The sequence below is a fragment of the Morone saxatilis genome, unplaced genomic scaffold (assembly GCF_004916995.1).
Source record: "Morone saxatilis isolate NCDOM2014 unplaced genomic scaffold, NCSU_SB_2.0 Contig4, whole genome shotgun sequence".
Classification (NCBI taxonomy): domain Eukaryota; kingdom Metazoa; phylum Chordata; class Actinopteri; family Moronidae; genus Morone; species Morone saxatilis.
In genome coordinates this window covers 8,458,217-8,484,740 of record NW_023339984.1, presented here as the reverse complement: position 1 = coordinate 8,484,740, position 26,524 = coordinate 8,458,217, and the positions used below count along the sequence as shown (strand labels likewise).

Genomic DNA, 26,524 nt, shown 5'->3' with positions numbered 1-26,524 from the left:
TAATCTTTATAATTGTAACTATATCTGATAAATAATCAAGCAGTCCTTGTGTTTATGGTGATTAAAAATAACCCAATGAACTATGACTGGAATGTAGCCTGACCAGCATGGACAGTAATATGTTCTCAGGCTGGCCACTTTCTGTATTTGGGTTTCTCAGATGTTTTCTATGTGATGTTTACAAAGGCTTCTAAAGGGTGCTTTTTTTTTTCTTCCTAAATCTCAGCTGAGATAATTTATGAGCGCAGAGGCGGCCATTGTTAACATTTAATATTTGCACTGATGGAAACAGTGCTGCTGTGTTTGGTAACATTGGTTCCCAGGAGCGGAGACGTTTCACAAGGCTCTTTACATCATTCACAAATCCACAGCCTGGCAGAGGGCCAACTGTGAGCTCCATCAAGACTGTATCTCCCCAAAACGGATGTTACCCTGACATATAAGTTAGACATATATAACTTCCACTTATGAAATAATCTAATCAGAATCAAGCATTTCCTTGGTCGCGAAGTTGAACGCCATCATTGCGCTGGCGGTCCAGAAAATGTCATGTGAAGCGCAACATTAGGGTTGTGGTTAACCTTGACACTCATTAAGTATTTTTTCCTAGACGAAACAAGATATTCATGCTATGGGACAGGCCTTATTAAGTTTTCCACGGCTTCATAAATCTCCCAACATGGAGCTCCTCATGTCTGGAAATGTAATAAGACTGACATAGTGGATCTAATGTGCTACATCCATCACAAGTATTAGCATGAGTGCATAGCAGGGCCATCACAAACATTCATTCAATGCACAAGTCTTACATTCTCTTTAATACGACAGTACTGTTTGTAGAGTCTATTTAAAGTTGTAGGAAAACTAACAGCACTGTGCAACAAATATCTGTAGCTTCCTCTCTGAGGGGGGCCACTGTGTCTCTGGTTCTTTTGATTACCCCCCGTAAAACCTACGCCAGTTACCCATATCCTGTTTCCTCATTTGGTATGGTGACAGTTTCCCAGATACCAGACGGTATTGGTTTCCCTTCATCTTGTGGCACAGGCCCAAACCCAGTGTCTAATTTGCTAATGGATCCCTGCTGGAAGCCGCAGTCCCGACTGTACGCGGCTGTAATTATCTGCGCTCAAGCAAAGTGACTGAGGACTAACTAAGAGAATGAATAAATCATTGTTTTGCACTCTGCTCCCCAAACTCCAGAGACTGCAGCTGATGTTCTCTTTGTTTGCTCTCCACAAAGCCTGGGTGTCATTCACCTTTGGAACAGGGGCGACTGTAATTGCTGACAGAACAATTTGACTAACTTCGAGTGACTTCACTTGAAACTGATAGTAGGTGTTCTCTCTCACTCTCCGAGGGGAACAATAATATGGTAATATGTACTTAGCTTCTGCTTGGAACAAGAAAAAATTGTCAGTTTAAGCTTGCAGATGGAGCAAAAAAAAGAAAACGTCCATTTTGTCAAATGTGACTGGATGCTTTGGTGAAAGACAGCACTTGTCCTCGCCACAAAGGCTGTGTCAACTAGTTCTCCCTTTCATGCAAGAAATGTACACTTATAAGGCCAGGGAAAGGCAACTTCTGTTTATGTGTACTGTACCATGTAGCTCTGAGGAATTTTGACTCAGACACAGTACAGCATAAACTCGCAGAACCTGTTCTGTATGTCCAATTATTTCAAGGCCACTAACTCTAGTCTCAACATTCTCCCCTGTGGGATATAAAGTCAGTCATGACATGGTTACTTTTGTTGAGACATGACATTTGGGGAAGTTTAAAGAACTTTTGTCGTGTTTTTAATTGAATTGCTGACAAGGAAGTTGTTCTGCCGTTCATGAGGCTTCTTTGGTTTAGTGGCCTCAGCCTGGTTCAGCTTGACGGGGAGCTTAAGCTTGCCAAAGCCTCTGGGAGGTAGAGATAAGGAAAAGGCATCATAAAACCAAATAAAGCTGCTTTACACTTGGAGTGAGACAAAGTTACAAGTACGCTTAATGTGTCTGGATAAAGTGATTATATCTGTCTGGAACGAATGTTAACACTAAATGCATCCTTTGTGTACGATGGTGTTGTTTTGCACATTTCATATAGCGCGTTCAGAAAACATCCTTCAAAATCCTTCATCCGTGATTTGGTGAACGCTCGGATGAGATCCTAACATGAGACAGCTCTGCGGACAAAGCAAATAACTGAAGACTAATCCGACGAAGGCAGCCTTTCCAAAGCCGAGTCCTGATGTCAGATCCCAGTCGGAGAGCTTACTGAAGTGCTGCGCCCCACGGCCACTCATTCATTTGCAAGCCAAAAGGGAGCACGGTTCTCGTCTTTCCCATAATGACTTTCCCTGTATGCCCTGTCTGGAACTTCAATTATCACATGAAAGATAAGAAGCCAGTGAGATGCATGAAAATACCAAAGCAGACCATCAAATATTCCGCATGGCTGGCATTTCCATTCCAATCCTGTCTTATTTTTGATCAGCGTTATTTCCGGCCCCGGCCCTGCACTTATGATGGATACTCATGAGCTTTTGGTAACGTAATTCCTCGTCTATGATAACACTTGTCCCAAAATAATAAATAATGGGCCCAAATAGCATTCCTCTACTAATGGCTTGAGAACTTTAAAAAGGGGCACAAATAGGCAGCAATTTGCCAAATTTAGAAACATCCTTCTTAGTTTCTTGTTATCAAAAGGGAAGTGACATAGAGTGACAAAGTGAATTAACGAGGGTAATTTTCCATGCCACATTACACAGGGCACCACAAAGGCTCACTTCATTATCAGGACATTATTTGGAACTTACATTTTCCAAAAAAAGGAAACCGTAATGTTCACTTTCCATCTCATTAAGATCCCATAACGGGGTCGGCGAACTGCGTTTGGTTTCTAAGTGAAAAACACACGACATCTGCATCAAAAACGTACACAGTGTGAGCAAGAGGAAAATCACAATATATTATTATCATCATCATTTCCACAACAAAATTAACAGCAATCAGTTAAAAACTGCAGGTGGCATAAAATACAAGGGTACAAATCAACATGAGGAGTTTAAAGCTAAATCAAGGAATGAATGTACAGCAATGTATAGCTCTGGTTCAACCTTTTTTTTTTTTGGCAACAGAGACTTAAAATGTGCCCAACAAAGCAAACACTTGTCTCACATATGTCCACCATTAACAAATCTCCCATCTGGTCTTAACAGGGTTTGCCTTCAGGCCTAAATGATCTATAAGACAATCAAATTGCTTTGGTTTTCAGTCAAGCATCTGTGCTTTCAATGTGCTGCTAATCTCTTGTGTGTACATGTAAGTTCTCCCCCCTTCGCAGACTTGGTGGTTTTAGTTAAGGAACTTCCATCAGTCAAAACACGCAAGTAAAATAATTAAAAGCTTAACGTGTACAGTAGGTGGTGCTCGGATTTTGGCATAGAAGCAAATTGCACTTGCTACAACACTTAAACTCGCCACTTTAAGCAGTTTAGCCTCTCGAATCGCTCAGTGTGAAATGTCCAATTTTCCAAATGGCTGCTGAATCCTAATCTACTCTTTTCCTCAGATCAGATGATCTGACACCAAGTCCAAGTCGAAGTTTCCACAAATAAAGAAGGAAATCTGCCGCTCGGCTGATGTTGCTACTTTTATTCACACCCCTTCTTCAGTAAGCTGCTGAGGTATTAGATAACTCTACAATAAATACAATCTGTAGTGAGAATAAAGCACCCTTTTAATGTAATTGACCTGCATGAGAAAATATTAAGACATAAAGGGTTGTTAAGAGGTGTGACATTAAGTGGCAGTGGTTTTAATGAGGTGAGTTCAAAAAGGAAGCTGGTTTCAAGGTAAAACGTCATTTGGTAAGTCTTGCCAGCGTCTTGGCGAGGATGAGAATAATGTGAAGCATGTTGGGAAATAAGTATCTGACCGCTGAGTTAATCTGTCAAAGTGAAGAAACACACTTCTAAATCCTTCTCCACAAAACATCTCAGTAGTCTCTGTCACCACCACGTTTAGCTTATCATTATCCAAAGCAGTAGTATTCATCTGATTCCACCCTGAGTTTCAGTGGCGCTTTGCTGAAAGCATCGCCGTCAATAACCGTTTTCTCCACAAAACAGTCCAGATCCGTGGGCGAGGGGTTGTCCGAGAGGTCCTCCGCTAGAGTGTCCAAGTAGCTACCCACGGACAGGCCGTCCAGCCCGTCGCTGTTACCATCATTCAAGCTGTTGAAGCTGCCTCGCAGCGAGGTACCGTCCTGGCTGTCTGACAGGCTGTACAAGCTCCCCGTCAGGCTGCCTTCCTGGCTGGCCACGCCTCCCTTGTCTTCTATCATCCAACGGATGGACTCGATGCCCTCGTTGATTGACATAAGCTGCTGCATCAGCTTCACGTCAATGGCTCGCAGATGTGCCTATGAGGAGGAGGGAAAAACACACCCCGGTCAGGTCACGGTACATAATCCAGCATTTAAAGGAATAGTTGGACATTTTGGGAATTCACTTTCTTGCAGAGCGTTAGATGAGAAGATTGACACCGCTCTTATATCTGTCTTTTAAATATAAGGCTACAGCAAACATCCAGTTGGCTTAGCTTAGCTTAAAGACGTTAAACAGTAAGCCTGGCTCTGTCCAAAGGTGACAAAATGCCCCACCGAGCACCTCTCAAACATGCTAATTAACACGTGTAAAGACAACATGCTGTTGTTGTATCGTGGTCATATCACAGGATATACATCAGCAGATTGAACCTGAAAGAGCTGAAAGAGTGCCCCAAAAACACTGAAATCTAAAAAGCTACAATTCTAAAACAGCTGTGCAATCTCCATCTGCTGATGAAGATCATGTGACACGAAGGAAAGCTCCACATCGGCCACTAAATAACCCTCGCGGTGAACACTTGTTAGCATTCTTATGCCCTCTCACGGACAGAACACTATGTGCCATTTTGTTTAGACTACCAGGCTTTGTTGAGGACAACGAGACTGAACTATGTGGCACCGGAAAAAGAGGGAACTGTACTGCTCAGGCCACAGCAGAGCCAGGAAACAGTGTGCATCCCGGATGCTGAATGATATGCTTACTTTACACAGTACTGTCATTGATGGAACTCCCTGCCATGACAAACCGCGCCATTGACTGGGGATGGAAGTCATTCAGAGGGAGACCCCTGTGTCGGCCGGGTGGCAAACACCCGGTCCGAGTGAGAAACGGCGATGGAGCAGCTGTGGCAGCCTGCTACATTCAAAGTGCAGTGAGGCAGATGAAGACAGATGAAGGCAGACAGGGCTGGTACAGTGTTCCAGACAGCTGGCTCCATACAACAGCCTTTCTTTAGCCTATTAGCTCATATTGCTGCCGGTGTGTTTGTTTTGTGAGCAGAACCGCCCGCTTTATGCACACATGGAAGCTGAGCAGATGGGTGTCATATTGGATTTTTTGTCCGAGCAGCTCTCTCGTGTTAATAAGATGGCACCGGTGGGTCAATGTCACAAAACGAGTTTAGGAAACGCACTTAGTGCTGCAGAACTGTGTCTGTACTGGATACTAACATCATTTGACATTAGAAACTAATAAAAACTGCTACCTGACCTTTTTGGGGACAGCACACTTCAGAGTTCATTTGCTCATACATACGCTGTATCATTGTGGCCTATAATAATAATAATGTAAAACTTAGCTAAACAAAATGATGCGTTTGTGTGTGCCAGACTTGTACACACCAAAAGAGAGCAGTCTGATGGGATGAGTGATTTAGCTCTGAAGGGAGTCCCAAAAACAGGGATGCCAAAGCTGGCCCCAATTTAAAATGAGCCGTCTAACAATGAGAGGACAATAATGACACGAATGCACTAAATTATTTTCTTTAAAAGTCCATTTTAAGCCTTTCCCCCCTCATATTAAACCAAGGTAAGGCATTGCTAAATTTGCAGGTACAATATGTGCTAGTTAGAGGCCTGCTTCACATGAATCTAAGCCTATCATCACAGACTCTGGGTGGCTGGTCAGTCTGGGGCCATGATGCAGCCTTACTACAGTCTGCAACACTCGGCCAACTAGGCCATCTGCTCAGGAAGCCTAATGCCTTCAGTGACCCTACTTTGACTACGGGTTTGCTGTGACTCACAAAGCTTCGGCCTAAACACGCACCACATTTGAAAATAACGCAATGGTGAGTGTTCGCAGATGAAATGATTAGATCATGAAATGGTTGTTACACAGGCACAATTGGATATCACCCAGTAGTTTGAATAACAAGAGGAGGTGTGTGTGTGTGTGTGTGTGTGTGTGTGTGTGTGTTGGGGGGTGTTAGGAGGGTTCACCAAGGTCTTGTGCTGACTCTAGGTGTGAATGGCGATCACCTACTGACCAGTTTCAAGGTGCTTTTTAAAGGTAATGAGGCAAAACACCCTGGGACATTCAACAGCCACATGTTGATATGCAGGCCTGTTTTGCATCCATCATTACAGGCATTATCCCGTGAGCCCAGCCTCGGTAGCCAATACATGTAATACATTAAACAGGGCATATAAACGTATCTGTCATGAAACTATGCAAAATAAGTATTAACTGGCTTATACAGTCATATTCAGTCTTCTTTCATCCATTTGAACGCGTGTAGATAAAGTATAGTTACGCATTAATGACCTAACTTGTACCTCCAAGTCGGTCAACTTCAAACAGAGGAATAAAAAACATAAATAGTAGATACATTTTTTAGCTGTGTCTCATATGCTTTGTAGAATGCATGCCTATTTAACAATGGGTTGAATTAAAGTGGACACAGAAAGAGGCGCTTACCATTTCTTGTTTGAGGAATAGCATTTTGCTCTCCAGTCTTTTCAAGTCGGCAGAATTACTACAACATTTGCCGTTCATTAAATGCGTCGCAGGCGACTTCTCGTGCTCGTCGTGATGTTTTCCTCCGACAAGGGAACGAATGAGACTGTCCGGGACCTTTCGACCCAACTTTGTCTCTATATCCTTCAAGTCAGGCAAGACGTTGCTGTCCTCGTCCATTGCGGGCTGTCACAGAGATTACACGTTCTCACTGTATATTTGGGAGCAGCACGGGCAGAGGAGAGGAGAGCAAATTACAGAGCCGCGAGCTCGCAGAGATCCCCGATGATTTGCTGTGGGAGACGCGCGCGGGCCACGTCCAATGAGTTCACTCGCGGTGGAGAGAAGTTGCAACAGGCGCGAGCTCTTAGCAACTTCACTCAACCGGCTCACAGGATGAAATGTCGAACCACGACACTTCACACTGGGCCCGCCGCACCGCTGTGACACCGACAGACCTCCCATTCGAGCGTCTGACCAGTAGAGAGGCACTTTAACGACGGCGTACTCTCCGTAGACCCCTCCCACAGGGGAGCTTCCTCTGAAACCAAACACCGGACAGGTGAGGCGACAGCGGCCGGTGTTTTGAAAGGAGTAGTGCGCAAGGGAGTTGGTTTTTCCGGGGTTACAAATTAGGAGCAGTGGGAGCTCAACCGTGAGGCAAATTACTGCACCTAATAACCTGGGGTCAGCACTACAGGCTATTTATTCATGCGTGTGTCTCCAGAGACATGTACCACCAAAAAAAGAAAAGTTACTGACATTTAAGTATGTGTGTTCCATAAGTGGTGATAGATTATATAAAATATATTGTGTCCTGTACATAAATATATTTTGGTGTGTTTATTAATCTTTAGTGCACAGCCTACACCCAGTGTCAGTAAGGTTGAACAAACCACAGTGCAGGAGTGTACAATTTAATCATTTAAATATTTTGGCATGCACCCAGATCCAGCAACATTTTGGCAAACGTATAAATGTAAAAACAGAATAGCGTTCATGACCATTTAACATACATTTATTTAAAAAAAAAAAAAAAGAAAAGACGGAAAAAAGCTGCATATCAGTGAGTGTACACAGTTCAGTGAGGTCGCTACATTTCTTCTGAATCACCACCCCAGTTTTTTTCTTCTTATGTCTTCATTCATTAATAACATTTCAGCTCATTTGGATCAATTTATCTGAATACATCATAAAAAAAAAACCAAAATCATATATCTACCCATCTCTGGATAAATAAATGCAGAGTTTAAGAAATTGAATTATTGCACCCCCTTGTGGGCGCTATGGCTCTGTTACATGGGCAGTGTATTTTATAGCAATTCTAAACACTTCACTGCTATGAAGCCATTGTGCAACTAAACTAAACAGTGAAGTCAGATAAACAGAGAACGTGTTGTAGTCTATAAGCATGGTAGAAGTGGTAGATCTGTGTATGTTTTCATTCATTTTCCTGTATTACTCGATCACTTAAAATGTGTTCAAAAAGTTACAGAACATTCAGAATCTCTATTTAACATCTAAATTCTTTACACCTGATCACCTGATAAGTGAAGCAAACACTGAACTACAGAAGGCACCAGTGTTGATACTGTCATGACATTTTAAAAAGCCTGGCTCCCTGACTAGAAATAGGCACCACCTGGTGGCGTTGCCGTCACACTATCATTTCAGTTGTCCACTTCATTTGAACACATTTTCCATTTTCAAATTGTCCCAAAATCTGAAAATTTTAAAGACTGAATCTTTACAATGTTTGCAAATATCTTAAAAAATCCTCTTAGCATCAAAAGCATCTTTTCCATTAAAAAACAGCATCTTCATTGAGTGGTTTATGTTAACTGGGGATGTAAATGTTTTTTTTTTTTTCCATCTGTACTCTTTGTAAAGAAAAAATAACTACACCAGTTGATAAAGGGACATGGATGCAGCCAAAAGATTACTTTTTAACACGTTGTCCCAATCAAGGATCTACACATGCTCCCCAGTACCTGTGAGAACAGATTCAGGCTTTAACAAACTGCATATTTGTGTCACTTTGTGTCAAACAAAGAGAAGCCACTGGTTAGGTGTGGCTCAGCAGAATCTTAGACTACAGACTGGCTTTTTTCATCATCGTAGCGCTGGTACTGATTCCCGAGCAGAGGCTGGTGGCCCTCCATCTTGTAAGACCTGGCACGCACGGCGCACGTGGTGGCAGCGAAAATGACTGCGACGACCACGAGGGCAGCGACTATTGCCATGGTGATGATTTCAGTCAGGGTGAAAGGTTGGCCTGGAAAGGAAGAAGTGGAGGATTATCACCTTTGTAATCTGCGTTTATTCAAAGGTGAGATTGTATACAAAGGCGTAAAAATTTGAAAGATAATCCCAAAATGATTACCTGGCCATACGGCTTCATAAGAGTAACCAAGATTTTCAGGGGCGGCCAAAAACATCTCAGCGTTCGTCACCGGAGGCCAGAAAGGCACCATGTTGTAGCCCTTGTTGTGACCAATGGGGGCATTTTCTTCAGGATACACAGCGGTGCCTGCACGAAAAATACCTGAAGTTAGCCTTAAAGCTCTTCATGCTCACAATAAAGCAGTCATACACACAGGTATGGTACAGGAAACAACAAGAGCGCGTGGTTTTTAAACCGGATTTTGCTGCTAAAAACACCTGGACTGTGTCTCCTCAGCCACTCGTCAAATATAGCGTCGGTGTAGGTGTGGAGCAGGACGAAGATGGGGTCATTGGGTGAGAGGTGAGTTTGCCCTCCTGTGCCATTCAGGAACAGATGGGCCAGGTTGTGAAGGCTCCTCACCACGGGGTCGTAGTTCCCCTGGGGGGCGCTGTAGCCTGCCGAAACCACAGGAAGAAAACGCTATAAGCACACGTAGAAACGCCGTACGTCGGACAGACAAAGGAATGAATATCTTTGCAGTCACCTTCAATTGTGTTTCTGAAGCTCTCGGAGGAGGTGGAGTAGTAGGGCGGTGTGTCAAAAGCGTTAACCTGCAGACAGTCTGCTACATCCTGGGGCTCTGGGAGACGCTGGACCATAGGCCTGTTGACGTTTCCTGCTGGATTCCTTCTGATGGGAGAAGTCTCAGTGCCTGGAAGGAGAAAGGCAGCAGGAGCCGGATAAGAGAGACTATAGCAATTCCTATGTGCTTAAAGAACAAAGAAGATCACTGTAACATCGCTGATGAACAGCAGTCTTACTGTTGCAGATGGTTCCCAGTGTGTCATAGTCTTCTACGTTCTCGCAGATGACCCTCCACTGGGAGAAGATAGAGTTGGTGCTCAGGGAATTCATATCAAAGCTGCTCCTGGCTCCCATCAGGTCGTCGGTGCAGATGTCACATGTGCTCCCACCGATGGCAAAGTTCCAGTAGGGCAGGGCGAAGGACGGGTTTTGCAGCATGTCCTGGTTGTTTAGAATACAGTTTTAGTTTGAGTTACATAACCAGAGAACCCGAGGTTTTAACCTGCAGTGTGAGGAAACAATAATTTCTGCTTGAGGCTTTATTCAATTGAGCTCTCAACAATGTATTCCCATCCCCTTAGGTAACGTCAAAGTATCCAAAGTGTCTTATTTGGTATTGGAGTCGTAATTCACAGAATGCACTGGGTGTTATTTTCACACACTGTGATTTGCTTTAAAGACAGTCTACAGTGTCTGTTCACCATGCATGAATACTTCTGTAATAAATGAAAATGGGTTCTTTTAAAAGCCTCTGTGTTGCTCATCCTTGCTTTCCCACATTTTTTTTTCTGTCTAGCGCAAAAAACTGGTGATTTGAGATAAATACAACGGACAGGATTTCTAAGTAAAATTATTCATCAAGCTCAAGGGAACATAGACTTTCTGCACACAAGTGAATCACTCCCTTTTTGTTTTACTTGGCAAAACTATTTCGAAGTTCCCAAATCCCATTATGATACACTTTTCGATCAGAAAAGTACTAACGGATCCAAACTACCGCTCATAATACGGGGCCTCTAACCAGATATGATTCACTTGCACTATAGGCCAAGGAGCTGGGTGCATATTTCTCAGTCAGCTTAGTTGATATAGTTCATCCTGATCAGAAAAATGAGCACTCTCCCTCAGACTGTGCCTGTCAGTGTGCATATTCAACAGAGTAGAAGGAGCGAGTGAGTAAGTTAGGGAGCAGCGATTTAACCATACACTTGCACAGGATGAGGATTTTCTCAGCAGGAGCCCATCACTCTGTCAGAGTGTCAAGAACTTTAATTATGTGCTTGCAATTCTGTATACCAAAAAAAACAAAAACGTGCGTAATTGTAAGCCAGTGGGTGGATATAATAATTATACCAACTCTATGCTGGGAGGGATGTTGAACATTCTCCATAAATCACTTTGGCGAATGGTGCAGTTTAATAACTCCTTTCGCCCAGGCTGTGTTCAGTACTGTACCATCTCTGCCAGTCGATGGTGTGCGGATAAAATCGAATCTCAGTCGGCAAAAGCGCTTAAAATCACATTTTGCGCGCTGCTCGCCCATTAAAGCATGAAATTGCGTCGTAAGTTATGAGTGGGGGGGCATTAGGTTAAACAAACAAGCTAGGGGAGAAAAGACAGCTGGGTTGAAGGAGGCTATTAGTCGGTGATGTATTGGTAAATTAAAAATGTGGATTAACAGCCCCCCCCCCCCCACCCGAAATCAAATCCGTTACATTATTTACTTGATCTCAAAACGCCCCATCACACCGGAGCTATTTCACAGAACTGCAATGGTATCACACACTCTCTTACCTGCATGTCTCTCTCCAGCTGCAACAGGTGGTACCTGTGCCAAGTGACAAACCCGGGCCCCTCGTGTGAGAAGTCCACTCCCCCGAAACTGGCCTGCCCCGCACCCAGGAACGTCTTGCTGACCGAGAAGTAGTGGGACCACACGAAGTAGTTGTAGATGGTGACGTTCTGGAACTGCATGGTGTTCCCGTCGGGCCCGAAGATCTCCTGATAGCGCCGCGTTGCGATCACCAGGTCGGGGTGCACCGTGCGCTTGGCCTGGTCCAGCGCGTTCACGAACGCACGCTTCTCGTCCGCGCTGAGCTGCATCACGTTTCTCCTGACTGTGAGGGGGGATTACAGCAGAGGGAGAGTGGATTAAATCAATTAGTCATGCGTTAATTGGGGATCAGTTTTTAATGAGTGAGGCAAGAAGTACAGAAAATGTGCGTAACAGGCAGTTTTGGTCAATTAATTCTGTAATCAAATGCCCTTTCTGTGAGTCTCAGGGTTGTAACTATTTTAAATCCATTCCAGCTCGAATCACGGGAGGCTAATTTGAATTAATGTTGGTAAAAAAAAATCATTATAATAAGATAATCTTCCGATATAATTTGTTAAAACGACATTAAAAATGGGCAAAATCCGTTCATTAGGCTCACTGTGGTGTCCTAAACTAGTGCCTAAATAAGCAACAGCACAGCATCCCTAGCTATGACCTTTGTCATCTCTCCTTAGAGTTAGAGTCAGCATACTATAACATCAAGAGTTCATTATTTCGCCAGACTTACCGACAGGAACTCTCTGGTCACAGTTTGCCCCCGTCCATCCGTGTCTGCAGCGGCCGCAGTTATAACCGCTGAAGTTCCCGTTACACTGACAGGTACGGTTGAAGTAACGGACGGGCCATCGCTCACGATCATCCCGTCCGTCGTGCGGGTACTGAGGGCCGTGCGGGCGAGCGTCCACCGCGATGGACACGCACTGTCCGCGCCCCGTACTGGCGCCACACGGATCGTTGTTGAGTCCAGAGGGTGACGGGCAGCACTGTCCACTGCGGAGTCCCTCGGGTGTCACACACTCTCTGGGGAACTGGGCGCTCACGACCACCGCGCCCAAAAGAACCAAAAAGCAGTGCTGAAACATTGTCCGGAAACCTGTTGCCACGATTTTACGCACGGCTGCGGCTGAGTTTGAGTCAGTTTTACGTGCAAATATGCAACTAAGACTTTATCTAAACTGAACGTGGATCACTTCAACACACCAGGATTTAGTTTCTCAGTCAACTAAGTGTGTATAGAACTTCCCGTCCCATGCGCACAGGCCCCTGCTTCTATTTCCCCCCAAACCAGACCTTAAATACCGGATTAGCGCATGACTACCCGGATTTTCTGACTCCCGCGTGATGCCTTCACATAACATCCTACTGGGGAAGGAGGGAAAGAAGGTAGTGTGATCCGTCATGCACAGCATTGTTCTTTTAAAAAACCCCACTGGCCTCCTAAAGCTGTCCAAGGAAGTCTAAGTAATGGAAAGAATCATTCAAATTAAAACACATGACATTATGAAAGAGTAGGCCTACCCACGAACTTTCATCCCTGTACATGTACTGTGACATTTCAGCAGGCCTTTATGAGCACTGTGTGGAAATGGATTTGTTATGAAGTGATAGCCTTTTACAAAAGCAGCCACTGGCGCACAAGTAAATGTTTGTGGAATTAAAATGTCCAACTTGGTGCCGCAAGCAAGCTCAAGAACACAATAGGGGTTTTGTTTACATGTTCTGCTGCTGCCCTTTTAAACTCCCACTGTTGTCCATTGCTGGAAATCAAACCGAATAGCACTAAAAACACTAAAATATGCCATTTTGAATATTGTCCCAGTGTATTAAAGCCCCCCATGCCAAGATCTAATCTTGAAAAGCCTCAGAGGTTCATGTGTTTGTTAAAGTGATCATATTTCTGGTCATTTGACTTCTCAGGAAGGCATCTAGCACCTCCTCCTCCTCCTCCTTTCCCCAACATCAGGGCTGCTTGTGCTGCCATGAGCATGTGAGACATGGAAGCATGAAGGGTATTTATTCTACATATTGAAGTCTTCCAGGAATACAGAGCTCTTATATGACTTCAGAACAAAGTGAATAAGATTTTAAGACTGCCTTCCATTGTCTGAACTAGACTGTTCATACTTTTGCTTTTCAATACACAGTCCATGGATGCTTCTGTCTGTCTGTCTGTCTGTCTGTCTGTCATGTTTACATTCAAACTCCAACAAGGATTCTACACTTCCCATGATGCAAATCAATAGGGTCTTAACGATGGATGGCAAAGAGAGGAAAGATTCCCATGTTTAGAACTCATGTCATCCAACAATTCAAGACTGTTTGTGGTGGTGTTAAGGGTTTATTTTCACTTATATATCTATTAAATGTGGGTTTAATTACTTTGAAGGACAGACTTTGGCTGTCACGAGGCATCCATATTTGTTTGGTTTTCAGGCGCTTTCTGGGCTCCAAGTGGGAAATGTCAGAGCTTTCACAAAAATGTGAACACTCCTAACAAGTTGGAAACTGGCAATTATAATAACTCCAATATGACATGAATGCATCATTAGACCCTTGGTAAATGCCCATATCTTTCTCCACACCATCCTATTTGAAATGCAGGCTTTGGCTTTATGTTATACATTTTTTACCTCCAAGCTGAGGCTAAGATAACCCTGATGGCATCATTGTGGTTATTTCTTCAGACTTGACAAAGCTCCTCCATTATACAACAATGACCAGTGCGCTGATCTCTGTGTGTTAATTGGTGGCGAGCCCCCTATGGAGGCCTGTATCTGGTAATAATAAGATTCTACCAGAAGCTAATTACAGGTGAAAGTGGAGTCAGCAAGTACAAAAATGTGTTTAATTATTCTCAGTTATAGCAATATGAAAAACTTACCATTCTCCTTTTCTTCTAGCTCACCTTTTTTATGAACTGTCTGTGCAACACTCATTTAAATTCTCCCTCCGATCGCCCCTCCAGCGTGCGCACTCTGTTTATTTGCTTCACTGTTTTCCAGGTGAAGGAGTTGAGCTGCAAAAATAAAAACCTTTGATTAGTTTAAATGAGCTGATGATACCAGTGGCAGAATCTGGATTATTTTGATTTGCAGCTACTATAACCTCAGGACATTTTTGTGATAGGGGAAAAATGATTGGCTTGTTATTGTTGACAAAACCTCTAGTGGAAACCCCAAGGAGTTAGAATCTAGGGCAAGATCGACAGGACAGGTTCTTTCTAAAACACCCCAAACATACCCCTTGCAGTCGTCTCATAATTCACAGAAAGCTTTACACTGGGTTGCATAGAGGGCACTGGAAACAACTTTGAGGTAGTTGTACTTTACTTGATTTTTTCGGACACTTTTTTCTTCTTTTCTACCCCATTAATCATCTCAAAACCTCTCAGATTCATCTTGTGACCCTTTAGAGGTAGCCCGACCCCTAGATTAAGAACCTCTGGTCGAAACTAAATAACTGTATATAAAATACAAGTACAAGTTTACATTGTTTTATTGGTACTTTAAGTTAAATAAAGGATATGAATACTCCTTCCATCTCCATAAAAAAATGATAAAGAATTGAATAATTCAAGGATCTAACCCATGTTTGATGCAGTTTGCTCTAATAGTAAGGCGTTTAGTTCTGGAGCAAAACTGTCACATCAACTATCTTCCTAGGAAGACGTGACAAAACCGATGCTGTCAGTATTAATAATTTAGACGTCATATAAAAACACATCATAACAATACGGCACTTTATCTCAGAGGAGAAACTTTCCAATGTGATCTCACACACTGAAAGGCAAAGATTCCTAACCCAGTCACATGTGTTTCACGTTGCCTATCATAATTCCAGCCTGCATGTATCGGTTCATAATTGGGGCGTGCCGGTGAGGATTACACAAAGCTAGCACTAAGCTCATTCTCATGGAGTACATTTGAAAATACAGCCACATTCCTCATGTATGTGCAGTTCCCATGTTCCCCTTGAGAACTAGTAGACCCATTAGCATGTCAAGGTTGCTATGACCATTTAAAAATCATTTGTCTGAAGCCTCTATCTAGTTTTCTAGTTTTTTTTTAATGTCAAGATGAATACTGTAATAGTTATGATTGATTATTTTGACCTTAGAGTATTATGCTGCCCTAAATGAATTTTCTATGATTTATCATCATCATCATTGACATGGCTATTTAATAATTCAAAGTGCTATTGACCTGAAAATGCACTGCAGTGTTTTTAAGGTCACATTTGAGTGGAGCAAGAGCCAGCTACTTAGTGATTGTCTTTTGATTAAGTCTGTAAGAAGCTTTTATGTTTACCATTGCTCTGCCAAACTTCTGCACAGTTCACTTTGAGCTATAAATGTGTATATATGAATATGATGCAGAGCTAATGCAAACCTATTATGATCACAAATAGTGAGGCAGCAAAAGATGTAACTGTATCCAAACTAATTTCCATTGTTTCCATATGAGAATTAGCGATTAATGATTTTGTAAAAGGTAATTTTATCAATTATCTCAAATTGACAGGTTAGATTAAAGTAAACACAAACGTTATTAAAAGGTCAGGGGTCATGTCACAGATAATCTAATGCTTGAAATTGGCATTAACACACCAAGATGCAAACACACAAACGCTCACAACTTATACAAACTAAGTAAAAATATAAGGCACTTTTGGCTTATTGTTTAGAAATCTACTGCATTATTCAGCCACGGGGGGCTACAAGAGTACACATCCCCTCTGTTTGTCCCATGACCACTGCTCAGCCGACCTCCCTTTCATCCCCACTCTCCTCCCCTACCATTCTTGTGTATGCTCACGTCTGTGCGTGTGTTTGAATAAACTTTGGGCAGGATAGAGGATCATGTGAGAAGATGTGACTTGGGCTTAATGGTAATCCCTGCCTAAGGTAAAAACGGCACAGTGGGAGTCATTAGGAGGGAGCTATTTGAGCGGTTCGTAAAACTGCCTGCCTCTGTCTCTCCCCTCCCCTTCCCTCTCATAAGACAATGCCAGCGACTGCTTGTCATTGTCTTTCGGTTTCTCATCACAGGCTGGATTCATGCCACTCATTTCATCTCAACTCCTGCTTTTCCTCATGTTCATTTGCTTCTCGGTAAATGAGGGGAAAATAAAAACATTTTTCACCATCTGAAATAATGAGTCCCATGTGGACACATTGTTACAGCTTGAGGCATTGACAGTATAACAGCAGTAAGAGTCCACAGCCATGCTAGCAGCTCTGTGAGTCTGTAGGCACAGCACTGCTTCAAGCTTAATGGTAACATCAGCATATTACCATGCTCACAATGACAATGATAACATGCAAAACACCATGCATAATGTTTAACAGGTTAACCATTGTAGTTTAGTGGGTTAGCATGCTAACATTTGCTCATTAGCACTCCTAAGGCTGATGGGAAAACCCTTAGCTTTGCAAGTATCTAATCTTAAACTAAAGCATTGGACAAATTTACATTTTGATGTGATGATGCCACTAGATGAAAAGTCAGGGGATCATCAAATTCAGTAGGATTTATCCTTTGGGGGCCATGAATGTCAGTGAATGTCATCATGGCAATCCATCCAATTGTTGTTAAGATACTTCAGTCTGAGATTGTCCTTCCATGAAAAATGGCAGAATCAGTTGTTTCAGCAAATGACCCAAAATGAGATTTGTCTATGCTGAAGTGACAAAGCCCTGTAGAGGCTGTAGTAATTAGGATTCTGGTCAGTCAGTTGCAAGGCAGGAGATAGTGTGACATTATTGTAGAGCAACAATGTTCACAGAAGGAGGAGGTCAGGGTGGGTGGGTCAATAAAACAGTTTTCTAACCATAACTAAGACCCAAACCATGCACTTCTCCTAACAGCTACACCTAACAGTATCACTGTGGTTAAGGTTCAACCATAGTGATAACAGATAATAAAACAGATGTGATTCATAGCAGTTTTGAAGGGGACAGATTTGCCTGGTCTTCATCCAAATGCAGTGCAAGTTTTAACCAAATTTACACAAAATTGGCAAAAGATGACTGTTATACAAATATTAAAAATGGAGCATATCATGATAAATAGCCGGTGGTGCTAATTCTCTAGTTGGGTGCCACTAAACTACTGCAGAGGAAGAGGATGCTATGAGATGACATAATTAAAGGAGCGCCTGTGAAAACCTCAAATAGTGGAAAGAAATGCAGCAATGCAATGCAATGGACATATGACATGTATGTTAGTTTCATGTAATAATTTATAGAATGTTACATGATCCTCATCAGTCCACACAGGTCTGTCTCATCTGCTGCTATTTTTAGTCCCTGCAGCTGAGTGGAGAGGCACATGCTTCATGTATGTCTTGATTTATGTCAGTATACATTGTACTTGCTTTACTGATACAACTTTCCCACCATAGCCAAGTGTAAAAACTTTCCAAAAATACCTATTGTCAGAGCCTCTTCTGATCTATAATTGCTATGTAGTGTACATAAAAGATAAGGGCACAGTGAAAATAATCTATATTAGTGTTTGAGACAGATGGTGCTGCTATTTGAGGTGTGACTGCTATTTGACACCATGTAAATGTAATAAGCTTTTCTTAAGAAAAGCTTATGAAAACTTTCATAAGCTTCATGCTGAACATACAGTATGAGTTTTACTGAAAGTTCACATCCTAATTGAGCTGGGAGTGAATGGAGTTCTATCCTGCGGGACTGTCTGCTGACGGAAAAGGAAGCAGGCTCATGACCAAAGCTCTAGGGGTGGAGGAGTGTGAGAGACTGTGAGAATGTGTGTGTGTGTCGGGGTGGGGGTGGGGGGGGTATTTTCTCCTTGCATTCTGCTCACTGCATAGTTTGTTTAATTTGTTAAACCGCATGCATATCATAATTTGTATATACCAGCAGCTGTATCTGCAAAACTGCCCTGTGGGCCCAAAACAATGAAGAATAATATTATTTTCCAGCTTGGCATTACAAATGAAATACCAAAACGAATGTAAAGATCAACAATGTGTGATATAAAGGCACCACAGGTCTGCTCCCTCATAGTGACAACATTTCTTACATACATTTGCAGTGGTCATGACCGATACATTTGTGCTGAGAAAGAATCAATTTGGATCCTTGAATGAAGAAAAGAAAAAAAAAACTCCATTAAGTTTAACACCATATCTGGCGCAGGAATAAAAATAAGCCGGGGAATAAGGGAATGCATTATTGCAAAAGGTATAAGCCCATGTGCTGGGACAGACAACAGAAACTTTTCAACAGAAAAACAATTAATTCTCACAATGGAATTTTCTTCTGTGATAAGCATATTAACAGTCACAAGTCTGAATTCCACCCCAAATGATTTTGTCCTCAGTAGCAGGGTAACAGTACTTTTAGATGTGACAGAACACAAATAGTTTGACTACAATTTATACAAATCCTCAACAGGTAGTAAATAGATAATGAGTAAAACTTAAAGCATTTCTTTCCCCACAAACCAGCCTTCAACTTTGTCTTCATGTTTGCCTTCAACTGGACCTTTACCCTATAGGTGTAATACAGTCTAAAATCCAGCAGAGGACAGTGACATCTCATGTAAAGATTTATGCAAAGACAAGCGTCTGACCTGTGTTTACATAGGTTCTGGGTGGGGATCCATCAATTGTGCACATACTGTACATTATAGACGCTATTTTTTCAGCCAACATTTTAGCTATAAACCACCTTTAACTTTAAGAATGTGATTCATAGATGAAAACTTGAGGAGCTTTTAGGACCTTTCTAAGCTTGTCAGTCTTGAAAATATCCCAATCCCTTGTTTACACACAATATGATGCAAGTAAAACCTTCACAGTTATAGTTTTATAGCTCTCATACTCACATTACAAGCATCTAAACTTTTACACTGGACCACTGGAAGTGTGCAAAGGTTTTTGTTTGAAGATAAATACGTGAAAGAAAGAAGAGGCACAGGTAAGGTATAAGTGCTTCCACTACATGCTAGTTTGAACTTTTAGGTGCTATACTTCACATCAGTTTTGCAGGAATACAGAATCAGCATTTTATGTGTGAGTCAGAGAGAACTTGATTTGTTTCACCAGTGAACTTCTCAGAATGTAGTGCTAGCACGAGGTAGACTGACACGCTGATGAATAGCAGGAGTTAGTCCCTCAAATGAAGGCCTCCGCCAATATCGGGATACTGTCTACTTAGCACATGCACCAGCATCTTAAATCTGCTGCTTTCCAATACCAAAGCACTTCAGGTGATTTACATAGCAATAATTTAAACAGCAGAGGTGCCGTGACCGGGCGTTAGCAATAAAATAAGGAGATCTACCGCCCAGACTGCTGCTACCACTTGATTGCTTTTTAACAGTCATTAGTCTTGCGGGAGCCTTTTGAAAGAGCATAATTTTTTGGGCAATCCTTTGCTCTATTTCACAGATTTTTTTCTACTGATGTATGAAAATGAGGGAGGATATTGACAGGTACTGTAAATGGGAGAGGTGAGAGTAATTCAGCAGGAGCTGGCTGTGTCACAGATCATCGCAGACAGCAGTGGTAATTAGTGAGGAACACTAGTCTTGCTCCGGGATGTAGCGGGGAAACAGCTGGGTTGGAAGGTTGTGCCAGCCTCGGCCAATTAAAATGCTACACAGAAGTAGATGATGACGGGGATGGAGGTTAAGATAGATCGTGCTCATTATCACTGGAGAAACACAAACACTTTTCAATGAACCTATGCTGGGGAGGAAAAATGTTTTTGAGAAAGGTTAGGGATTTTGTGACTGTCTGTGGTGAAATGAGGCACTATCAGTGGAAGTCTGGAGCCAAAATAAAAAAACAATGTAGTCTAGATTTTTCTCCCCCAAAAATATTCAACAGAGATTGTTGGACAGAGATTGTTGTTACAAATCAAAAACGTATTCAGGTCATGGTATCTGCAATTTATAATTGTGATATTAATATACAGACGGGAAAGATTAAAACCAAAAGAACCTGATTGCAGATATTTCCAGTACAGTTCCAGAGACTTGGGGAATCTCAGTCAAGGAGCACTGATGCCATTCCGGCGGTTCATGGCGGCCCAGCATAGTACTTAAGACATTTTTAAACCTGTGTTGTTTGATCTGGTTGAATTGGACTCACTCATTTTCCCCCTTGGTACTTTTCGTTTAGGCAGATCTGAAAACAGCAATTGTACCCAAGTGTAGACCAAAACAACCACGCTGCGATTCCATTGGGGCATTGTCAGACCTTTTTAAAAATCAATCAGGAAAAAATCGCGAGATAATGCGAGAAACCATCTTGCCAGGCAACAAGCTATGTGCTTGTGTCCAAACCATGGTGGTCTAGACCAGTGGTTCCCAACCTTTTTCCTTAAGGGACCCCTTTTCTATCAAACTGATGACCCCTGACTAAGTGACATATTTTACGGATATCAACAGTACAGAACAAGGGCACCCAGTTAGCTCAGTGGGTATAGCTGGCGACCCATGTACTGAGGCTGAGTCCTTGCTGCAGCTGCCCAGGGTTCAAATCCGACCTGCGGTCCTTTGCTGCGTGTTGTCCCCACTCTCTTCCCCCCCTTTCCTGTCTATGTTCGGCTGTCCCTATCAAATAAAGGCAATAAAAAGGCCCAGAAAATAACTTAAAAAAACAAAAACATAACAAAAAAAAAGTACAGAACAACTAATAAACTGTACAATGAAAACAATCATACGTTCTATCTAAGCAAACAGTTCCATTTATTTTTCTTCACAAAATTAGACAAAATGTGGGGATATAGGCCTACTGTGTATATTCTTTAAAGTTTTCTTAACCCCCTAAAACTCGACTTGCGAAACTGTGAAACTTTGGCGACCCCTAGTGGGAGTTCCGACCCCCAGGTTGGGAACCAGTGTTCTATACCAATCAGCATCCTTTGAGGAACTACGGCTAGGTGTGTTTGATGACATGGGTGACAAGTGACTATTTGACTTATCTGTCTAGAGCCGCAAAACATACAGTATTTAAGCCTTAAAATGAAGATATTTCTCTACGTTTGATTGTGATTCTTATGCACCAGTGTACCAAAGCAAATTCCTCGTATGTGAAACTTACTTGGCAATAAACCTGATTCTGAATAACTGTTATTCATTACCATATATTTTTTGGTCAAAGCCACAGGGAGCCACTGGAGAGAGGCTGAAGACCCACATGCAGCTCCAGGGCCACAGGTTGCCCAACCCTGAGCTAGGGTTATTTGTGTAGCCATAACCACCGCTAACAACAACAAGATAAATAGCTTCTTATTGAGAATCACGCAAATTTAATTCCCAGGGTGTTTGTATTTGCATGAATCTGTAAAACCAAATCAACAAATGCCAGGAGGGGCTAAGAGAAGAGTTTTGAAGTAATGCGGCAGTGTTGTTGTTGCTGCAGTGAAGTTAGAAACTCACAAAGTTGTATGATCCATTATAATCATGGAACGTACACCTTGTAGGTTAGTATTGCTCACATATTGCCCAACCCTTTTTTCAAACACCCAATACTTTTCTCAAGTTGGAGTTGGAGTTGCACAACATTCTGTCATCACCTTGTTCCATCTTTCCTTCAAATACGGGTCCTGCTGTTACCCTCATTAGTTGTTCCTTACATGTTGCTTCCCAAGGCAGCCACCTAGAGCTCATAGTCACCATGAACAAAGGGATTGGAAGAAAGAGCCAGAAGATCAAAGGCCTTGGACAAGGCTTTGTAAATTCCCAGATCTGGATTCCACTGTGACTCTTTTGGACAGATGGCAATCACTATGTGCACAATGTATGGACAATGCTCTTTGAAAGAAGATTCTAGATTTTCCAGGTTTGCCAAAAGGGATATATCTCTCAAAATGCAGAGTAGGTGCTGTATATGTGGAGTTATTCAGTACAGAGCAATTCACCTCACTCTGTGGGCGGATGAGAGTCTGGCACTGATGTGGCAAGAGTCTTACAGAGATGGAAGCACATCGCCCGTCAGGGTGAGGCATGCATGAACAACACAATAAATCTGAAATGAGCTCCTCACTCCTTTTCTACTTATTATAGTCATAGTTGAGGTCTGTACGTCTCAATAAAAATGTCATATTCCTTTTGTGCTGTGTCACATGGGGTGATAAAAGTTTTATGACTGATACCAACTTTTCACAAACTTGCCAGGAATGTATTGGCAACACGTTAATCTGTGCACAAAGTGAATAAGCTTTCTCTCATACATATATATGTACTGGAGTCTTTCTAAAGGAAATTAATTCGGCGGAACATCTAAATATAGACCTGCATTGATCTGTTGCTGCAACATGTCTTCGGTTTGGTGGAAATTTTGATAACAATCCAACCTCCTTACACAAAAGAAATGCAAAACATCTCTGCGTTAACGATATCACAGTGGCGTGGGCCATTTTTCATGAAAACATACTCTCAAGGCTGATGTAAATCAGTCAGCCAAGACGACAACTTTTAATGAGACATGAGGTAAACACATGCACAAACATTAAAGGCTATAATGCTGATCATTATACGGCCAATGCTAGATGAGGGCAAAATATTGTCTATCAAGCTTGATATATTATCATACTTGTGGAATGGGTCGTGGTAGTTTATTCTAATCTCACAGGACACATTCAGTAATGTTTTAATTTCCAATACTCTCCAAAACTATCCAGGAAATGATCTCTGAATCATCCGACAAAGTACGCACAGAAAACAAAGATGTCTGCACCCTCACTCACACATTCCAAATTTACCTTCCCACACACTTTTTTTTTTCTCTTTAACACTCCCAGATGTGATGACGCGCAGCCTAACGCGATTTACCTGCCTCCGTATCCCTGTACCTCACCCGTGTGGTGAGTCATTTATTAACACTCCATTATGTCATGTAGCCAAATGTATTTCATCTGTTATGCGTGCCGGGGTGACAAAGGTGGAAATGTTCTTGCTAATTTAATGCCTATTGAGACAGAAAATTGGATCTACTTCAGGGAGTCGTGATGAGTGTCATGATGCCCGAGCTGCCAATTTCTGCCCAAGATTAATTAAATTGAAATTTCCATGGGACCTGTGACAGTCGCCCATCTCCTGTACATATTTCTTCATAATTGGAATCACAGTCAGTCTCTGGAGGAGGAAGGGGGTTTCTGGGATGTTTCAGGGAGCCGGCAGGGATTTGCTGAGTTGTGCACTGGGAAGAGTCTGATTGTTCTTGGGTAAAAAAAACAACACACACTTTGAAAAGCTGGAACATAAGAGAAAGAGAATATCTCATTTCTGCAAGCAGGTGACATAAATGACTTTCAGTACCGTTGTGGCAGGATGAAGGACAGGCAAGGCAAGCCCACTTACAATCCAGCAGCGGGAACAAAACCAATATATCAAGACAAAGACCAACTATAAGGGAGCCGAGCCAAAACATACAGTGTGTACAGCTGGAGTGGCAACTCATGCAAAACTAACGGGCAGTAACATGAATAGATGCTGCATTACTTAATATGCTGGCACAGCATGAACATAACACAAGTAACAGCAACAAGCCATAACGGTTTGAGAGTCAGGACAGGTGTGCTTCTTTCATTCCACTAGGTGCTATTTTATAGTTACAACAGTAAATCCATTCCAACAGCAGCACTGTAGCGTTGGTGAATTTTTGTATACAAAACAAAAAGATGTTGCACCATAGGCTCCTATAGTTTACCACATTTATTTTCTGTCTGCTTTATGTGTTTCAGAGAACAGGCCTTCGTCAGTGGACCCTAATGGATCTGGTGCCAGCTTCACTTTTGCGGCAATAATAACCAAGTGTGTAAGTGGGGTATTTATATTAAAAAATAGCACAGGGGGCTATGTGTTGTGTTACTGGTGAGAAATACAGGAGGTGTAGTAGAAGAATAATCAGATGGCGATTCGTAATGCATCTCTGGAAATTATCACAGTGTCTTTTGTCGCGACGACCATGAGGTTAACAGTAGAAGTAAGGCGTTTAAAGTAATCTATCAGGAATGTGTACTTGCGTGTATATAACTGACTAAATCAGGGCCTTGCTACATGACATTAAGTTGCAGCAAAAGTTGAGCCTGGTTCACCTTTGCTTTGCTTTGCTGGACCACAAAGTATTATGTGATTAACTAATTAGTCACTGACAGAAGGTGGTTAACAAGGTTAATTAACAATATTTTTTAATCTATTAAGGGGGCACTCAGATTATTTTCTGTGCCTCTGGAGGGTTATTTTTATATATTTTAAAATTTTGGCTTGAGACTTATAAAAAATATCAAAATGACTGCTATAAACTAGATGGTGGTTTGATTGAAGTTGGCATTTAGGAGGCAGAGAGGGTTTATTGAAGGTGCCAGTGTTTTCTGCAGCTTGACCCACATCAGGGACTAAAGTCATGTCTTGGCCTAATTTCAGTTCAGTTTGTACTTAAATATAATTCTTCTTTATTACAGTTTAGTCAGATTATTATTATTATTATTATTATTATTATTATTGAACACTTCATTTTTAAGGTAAAACTGAATACCCCTAATGTATATGTTACAATTGAACTTGGCCTGTACATTGAATCATTGTACTTTTGTCTTCTTTTCCAAATAAATCTGGCTTACCTCAGAGTTATGATCCTGTATTGTCTGACTGCACTTAAATCTTGCTATATCTGAGTTCTCTTTAGCAATGTTGCCATGTTCCAAGATCCAAGCAATAACTTGGTGAGCAAAGTTATAATTACTGATAGGGATCATGACCAAACCTTTGAAAAATAATTTTTCAAGTTGTGATAAACCAGAATAATCCTCAAAAGAATCAGTCCTATGATCAATTTTTTGTGGTCATTGATTAGCGGTTGTATCACACTACAGAGAACATTCAAGCAATTCAAGGAGAAACTACCCACATAAGTAGAGCACTACCCATCTGTCTTTTTTCCCTTTTATCCATTCTGTAATCCTTAGTCAAAAGATCAAGCTGCTTTTTTACCTTTCTAGGTAGACAGGAGCTTAAGTACTGTCACTGGATGGATTTGGGCTAGACCTGAGATGTCTGTAAAGTCTGTTTTTTTTTTTTTACTTGGTCAAAGCAGAAGTGCTCATAGGCTAAATGCAGGTTTTTGTGGGAATTAATGGCTCTTTAAAAATGACTGAAGTTAAAACAGGTGTACACAGAGAGACAGAGAGAGAGACCTCAGAGGAAACTGGGCCAAATAATAATGAAACAAGAGGAAGCTAGCAAAAGATTGGAATGCTAAGCAAGAAATTCAGACTGCCACTATCCCGTCCCCACTCCAGGATGCATTACATTCAGAGCTCAGAGTAATCACGAAGTGCAAAAGGAAAGATTTTCAGTCCCTAGACAGTACACAACAACTGTTAAAGACCTACATCTCACACACATTTGTCATTATTTCATTTGTAGATTTCTTCTCAACCCACAAGACAGCACAAACAAAGCAAAACGCTTACATGTAGATTTTGTCTTTTATCTGTTAGGGGAAAGTTAGAGATTCAGAATGTCCTATATAAGTATTAGCTGTTACCATGAAGCGTAAAGTGCACCGTTAGGTCCCCCGTGTTATTGCTTCTTGTCAGGACTCATTGCTTTGGTTAAGAACAACTTGCTTGGAACCGGTCCTCTGGGTATGAATGTAGTTATGGGAGGTTCTGAATAGCTAGTAGGTATATAAACTCACATCCCAAAACCTAACTAACCCCATCTGTCCTCCTCTTATTAAAAATTTGTTCAAAATTCATCAAGTGTGATTTGGAATATTTTGAAGAGTTCTTGCTCTTGATTAGTTCAATTATTTGTGAGAGTATCAAATTGAACCTGAGACCTGACCTAGCATGCACTCTAGGTCTAGTTGGAAAACACTGAACAAGGAT

The 26,524-nt window shown here is 41.9% G+C and overlaps 2 protein-coding genes across 2 annotated transcripts; both read right to left on the bottom strand.

Moving 5' to 3' along the window:
* Nucleotides 1-2,934: 2,934 nt before the first annotated feature.
* On the bottom strand, nucleotides 2,935-7,357 carry LOC118337739 (leucine rich adaptor protein 1-like). The gene is made up of 2 exons (XM_035674837.1): nucleotides 6,800-7,357; nucleotides 2,935-4,413 (listed from the first exon to the last, which is right to left on the bottom strand). Exons 1-2 carry the CDS (start codon nucleotides 7,016-7,018, stop codon nucleotides 4,024-4,026), a joined length of 609 nt encoding a protein of 202 aa, XP_035530730.1. The 5' UTR covers nucleotides 7,019-7,357; the 3' UTR covers nucleotides 2,935-4,023.
* Nucleotides 7,358-7,777: 420 nt separating this feature from the next.
* On the bottom strand, nucleotides 7,778-13,074 carry LOC118337898 (5,6-dihydroxyindole-2-carboxylic acid oxidase-like). The gene is made up of 7 exons (XM_035675052.1): nucleotides 12,374-13,074; nucleotides 11,604-11,926; nucleotides 10,046-10,250; nucleotides 9,769-9,936; nucleotides 9,500-9,679; nucleotides 9,222-9,368; nucleotides 7,778-9,113 (listed from the first exon to the last, which is right to left on the bottom strand). Exons 1-7 carry the CDS (start codon nucleotides 12,726-12,728, stop codon nucleotides 8,926-8,928), a joined length of 1,566 nt encoding a protein of 521 aa, XP_035530945.1. The 5' UTR covers nucleotides 12,729-13,074; the 3' UTR covers nucleotides 7,778-8,925.
* Nucleotides 13,075-26,524: the final 13,450 nt, after the last annotated feature.

Coding starts and splice junctions, on each gene's coding strand:
- LOC118337739 (XM_035674837.1), bottom strand. CDS start 7,018: ATGGACGAGGACAGCAACGTCTTGCCTGACTTGAAGGATATAGAGACA. Junction 4,414..6,799: donor TATTCCTCAAACAAGAAATG/GTAAGCGCCTCT, acceptor TCCTCCTCATAG/GCACATCTGCGAGCCATTGA.
- LOC118337898 (XM_035675052.1), bottom strand. CDS start 12,728: ATGTTTCAGCACTGCTTTTTGGTTCTTTTGGGCGCGGTGGTCGTGAGC. Junction 9,937..10,045: donor ACTGGGAACCATCTGCAACA/GTAAGACTGCTG, acceptor TTCTCCTTCCAG/GCACTGAGACTTCTCCCATC. Junction 9,369..9,499: donor GCTGAGGAGACACAGTCCAG/GTGTTTTTAGCA, acceptor TTTTTCGTGCAG/GCACCGCTGTGTATCCTGAA.